Here is a 5,131-nt window from a genome sequence, read left to right on the forward strand (position 1 = left end):
ATGACCCAACTCACCTCCAGGCTGTGTAAGTGCTATTTAACTGAGAAGGAGAGTGATGGAGAGCTACATCAGATGACCTGGCCTCCACAATCTCCTGACCTCAACCCAATTGAGATGGTTTGGGATGAGTTGGAAGGAAAAGCAGCCAACAAGTGCTCAGCATATGTGGAAACTGCTTCAAGACTTTTGGAAAAGCATTCCAGGTGAAACTGGTTGAGAGAATGCCAAGAGTGTGCAAACCTGTAACCTGCAAAGGGTGACTACTTTGAAGAATCTAAAATATATTTTGATTTGTTTAACACTTTTTTGGTTACTACATGATTCCATATGTGTTATTTCATAGTTTTGATGTCTTCACTATTAGTGAAAAAAAAGATAAACCATTGAATGAGTAGGTGTTCAAACTTGACTGGTACAGTTTATTCTTTAATGACAAAAAATACTTTATTTCCACAAAGCAAACACTAAAACAAAGAAAATGTAAATACCGTAGGGGCAGTTCGATATTAACTGGGGCGGTCCAAAATAGTATTTTGGCTGTTTGGCTGTATTTTAAATTCTGATACTGAGATGCGCTGTTTGTTGCGGATCCTCATTATCCCAAGTCGTCCTATAATAATGTGGCCACATACAGTAGGCTTCCAGCAGGCCCAGTTATTCAGGAAAGCTTGACAACTCTGCTGTCCCGCACCTAGAGCTTAACGCTTCAATAACCTATAGCCTAAATATAGTTAATTTCACTTTTAAAATTCATTACCTTTTATGTGTGGCATCAACACAACCAGTTACAATGTTTTAATGATTAGGCTACTTCAAAAGTCTTCTGTAGGCTACCTGCGCACATTCGTCCAAAATATAATTCCGGCATTCAAACTGTGCAGATTGTGGCGTTGCATATATTTGTTGCATTTATTTTATATAATTATAAATATAGTATCAAAATATTAAATCTGATTTCCACCTGGATGATCATTGTCTGCAGCCGGCTCTGATCGTAGTGTAGTTCTAATGAAAGGCAGGGAGAGTTAGCTCGTCAGTGGTGGTTAGCAAATCCTCAACCTTCTGGCCCGTAGCCTTGCGTGGCATCGACTGTACCACAAAACCATGCTGAAGTGGCAAAGTCGATATCTACGTTAAACAACACAGGGTCACTACAGTTATTTGTGGTCGTAAAACATAATTTCGTGTTAATTCTATAAGGGGAAGGGTGCGCATTTTTTTTTACAGTACATTTTGAACTGTCCCCTAGGTGTACAAATGTTTCAACCTTCAACACAGGATGAACAGAAACACAATACAACATGTCTGGTACAGCAATAATACAAGTTAGATAACTGCATAAATCAAACTGACAGTTTAAATGAATTCTACATATGGATCTTTCAGCGGCTGGCAGAGACTGCAGAAACAAGGTTTTTAAGCAAAATTTGGGGCATCATTCTCACTGTCTGGCCCACTGACCAGAACACTCCACCGCTGACTGAAGTCATCACTTCTAGGATACAGGAGGAAGTCATAGATAAGGGCTGCTGCTACACCTCCACACATCGGCCCCAGCCAGTACACCTGGAGTACAGGAGCAGAAATGGTGCCAACAATTCAGTATCTGTGCTGAACCAAGAGCTGCTGTGGAACAGGTCTATTTTTTTGAGACCAACCTGGATAATTAAAAGTTAGATAATAATACAAAAGTGATAGAGGTGCAGTTGATAGACAAGAAGCTATCATTAATATGATATGATAGTTTTGATGACAACACAAGCATTAGGGTGAAAAAGGTGAAAGATTACCCAATGGTCACCAAAGTGTTTGGAGATTACAGCTGGCCCAAATGAGCGAGCAGGATTAATGCCACATCCAGTGAAACTGATCTGAGGATAGAAACAATTAACCATAGCATTTATGGCATGTTTATGTTATACTGTACCGCTATATTGCACTTACACTGGAGATTATGGATTTTCCTGAAGAAGTTTGTTTATAGCAAGACTATAATCTACTGTAGATCTACCGTGTAAAGCTGAAAACATTTTTATCAGCACACATGTTTGGGTAGCATTATTCACTTACTGCTGCAAGATGTCCCAGGCCAACAGAGAGCCCGATGGCTAGAGGGGCAGAACCGGTGACATCCCCACGCCTTTTATCAGTCACTGCTATGACACATAGGACCAGCTGGAAGGTGGTCAGGAGCTCGATGACAAACCCTTGTCCTACACTTATTTTATTCAGCTGGAGAAGACCGGAGAGGATATGATGAGCTTGTGAAACATTAGGTGGCATCTGAGATGAGATCTGAGATGCATGACGGCTCAAGCGTTGATTAAGTCAGTCTGATTTAAAGTAGATGAGTTTAAGCTTACTTTAGATTACATTTTCACAAAAGTGTTCAACATGTCTGAATCAATTACATTTAAAATGAATTCATTCCAATGTATATTTTCAGCATTTTAATACTTAGTGGCAATCTGCAATTGGTACATACATTTTACATAAATGTTTTGACTTTTAAATTAATGATACAGTATATATCCATTGATTCTTGAAGAATATAACTTATTCCATCAGAACCACAAATAATCTTATTTAGCTCCTTTTTTTTACCATGTAATTGTAAACAAACAATGTATAGCCTCAAAACATGGTTAAAACTTTAATTTTGTTAACATGGATGGTCAGTCCTTGCATCTATAGCGCTGTCTATAATTTTGAAAGTGATAAAAAATGTCCAGACACAGCACTCAGCTTTCTCCTAAAACAGTGGTGGGTGACTGCTTTGTTATTGTTTGAAATCTCTCCATATTAGCTGAAAACAGTCAAAAGTGATATCCACTCACGTGATTAACTCCCAGTGCATCAATGTTTGTCGGCTTGACTCCATACACTATGGCACTAGCTACTACAGCTCCCAGCATCTGAGCCAGTATGTAGAACACTGCCTTGAACACACTGATCTGGCAGCTGACCAGCAGACCTAGGGTGATGGCTGGGTTCAGGTGGGCTCCACTGATGTGGCCCAAACTCTGGGCCAGCGTGGCGATGGCCAGACCAAAGGCTAACGCTACTTTAACCTCCTGGTCAGGCATGGAGTTATGTTTATTCCCGATAGCAGAAGATATACCGATGAATATAAAGAGGATCATACCAATCAACTCTGCTAGAACAGCCCGCCAAAACGCCCAATTTCTGAGTTCTTCCATCACTGTGGTGTTGGGTGGCATTTGTGTTGTGTCTTCAGTGTTACTAACAATGCAAGCCAAGCAGCATTTATACTGTAGTGTTACTGTAGATCCCTAGTGAAAGTAGGAGGAGACTGACATTCAAAGTAGCAGGAAATACCGCTAACAAGAGACTTCAGGTTTTCACCCCTTTTTCTCAGTCACCCCATAAAATATGTACATCAGTTCTAAACAGAAATTGTTGCACTGAAAAGTGACTGACAAACATTACTATACAGGAACTCTTAAAACACATTCTTTGCAATTCAAATTATTTACATTTGTCAAATATCTATGTTCAATTTAGAATTAAAAAGGTTGTTAAAGTTGAAAACAGGACATTTAAATCGATTTCCATGCTTTATTTCTGACAAGAAGTCAAACATGCTGCAGGGTGTATAAGTCATCACAGACAAATACAAAATGGTATCTTATACGTCTAGTATTTTTTTAAATGTAATGTCTGAAAACATTTTGCTACGGTGTGCCCTACTGATCATGACCCAGGTGTCTTACAGCTGGCGTTGAGACTATTGAGGTAAATTATTACATTTACATTTACATTTAAGTCATTTAGCAGACGCTCTTATCCAGAGCGACTTACAAATTGGTGCATTCACCTTATGACATCCAGTGGAACAGCCACTTTACAATAGTGCATCTAAATCTTTTAAATCTTTTAAATCTTTTAATCTTTTATCCAACTAATGTGTTATACCACTGCACTGCAAGTCATGAATCGTTTCCAGGGTAGATTAAAACAATATAATGGCTTTGATTTACTCCAAGACCTACTGAGGGCCTGATCGCCAAGGGCGCAGGACATCAGAACCTCCGACATCACTCCACCTATCAGTGGTTGCTATGAAACACAGCACAAGCTGGAGGGTGAGAATACATTCTATGCCAAATCCTTGATTCCATTCAACTACAAGAGAAGAGAACAGGAAAGCATTTGGTTAATCTCGCCCCGCATAACTGTCTGAAAATACAATAGAATTACGATCATTCAGAGGATGTATTTAAGCAGAGGGAGTTGAAGGATAAGGCGGCTCTGCTTCTTTCAGCTCCAACAATCGCTGCCAGGAAGGGAGAGCTTATATTAAAGGCTGAAATCAGAAGAAAACACATTAACTCAATGCATAGAGCCGCTGTTGATTCAACAGATGGCTAACACGTTTCGAGGACATTATAAATCTAAATCTTGTATTGCAACTTCTGTACAGTGACCTGAGCTGGAGCGGCATATGCTACAAAGGACACCATTAACTTTGAAATTCTGTTTGCATTTAAATCCCAAGTTTACTTGTGTATAATGTAAATTATTTTTGGATCAACTCATGGTAGGCTACTGACAACACAGAACTGGCAGCTGACCAGCTGGGTTCAGGTTAGCTAAAGATTGTACACCAGATAATGTGATATAAACTTAAATATCCATTTTTGGTGTCTATTACTGGGAGTTTCTCCTTGAGAAAACCTACTGGATAAATACTAAAAGAGCAAATGTTCCATAGCCTGTAGGTAGGTAGGCGTTGGTTTGTTGGACAAGTATCTGAACAGAGATTTCAGCACTTCTGCTATTTTCTATAGTCTGTAGATAACACAACATATCTGTATACTTATCAGTGGCACAAATTGGGATATGGGGGAGGGGAATGGGCAGGGTATATGCAAATGAAATACTGTAGCTTTTACTGTATTGTTTTTGCAGACATTTCTGTAGTATTTACTAGTGTTTTTTGTGTCTGTGGATAATACTGCAGTATTCTATAGTAAAACTATAGTCTTTATGTGGGAGCTGTCACCATGGTTTTGCTAGTTCAATATAAAACAAGTATAAACTTGGCATAGGCGCTAGGTCAATGGTATTATGGAGCACAAATGAAGCTGTTATGCCAAGTTTGTATCAT

General features: G+C 39.1%; 1 protein-coding gene and 1 non-coding gene across 2 annotated transcripts; both read right to left on the minus strand.

The window, feature by feature from the left end:
- Positions 1-392: 392 nt before the first annotated feature.
- Positions 393-3,252, minus strand: LOC118401946 (aquaporin-1). Its single transcript, XM_035799667.2, has 4 exons — positions 2,838-3,252; positions 2,071-2,232; positions 1,791-1,871; positions 393-1,566 (listed from the first exon to the last, which is right to left on the minus strand). Exons 1-4 carry the CDS (start codon positions 3,219-3,221, stop codon positions 1,417-1,419), a joined length of 777 nt encoding a protein of 258 aa, XP_035655560.1. The 5' UTR covers positions 3,222-3,252; the 3' UTR covers positions 393-1,416.
- A 1,422-nt stretch (positions 3,253-4,674) lies between these two features.
- Positions 4,675-4,730, minus strand: LOC118402570 (U7 small nuclear RNA). The gene has a single exon (XR_004829497.1). It is a non-coding gene; the product is annotated as a U7 small nuclear RNA (small nuclear RNA).
- Positions 4,731-5,131: the final 401 nt, after the last annotated feature.

This window comes from Oncorhynchus keta, chromosome 23 (genome assembly GCF_023373465.1).
Source record: "Oncorhynchus keta strain PuntledgeMale-10-30-2019 chromosome 23, Oket_V2, whole genome shotgun sequence".
In the NCBI taxonomy this organism is placed as follows: Eukaryota; Metazoa; Chordata; class Actinopteri; order Salmoniformes; family Salmonidae; genus Oncorhynchus; species Oncorhynchus keta.

Coding starts and splice junctions, on each gene's coding strand:
- LOC118401946 (XM_035799667.2), bottom strand. CDS start 3,221: ATGCCACCCAACACCACAGTGATGGAAGAACTCAGAAATTGGGCGTTT. Junction 2,233..2,837: donor ATGCACTGGGAGTTAATCAC/GTGAGTGGATAT, acceptor GGTCTTCTCCAG/CTGAATAAAATAAGTGTAGG. Junction 1,567..1,790: donor AACACTTTGGTGACCATTGG/GTAATCTTTCAC, acceptor CCTGTACTCCAG/GTGTACTGGCTGGGGCCGAT.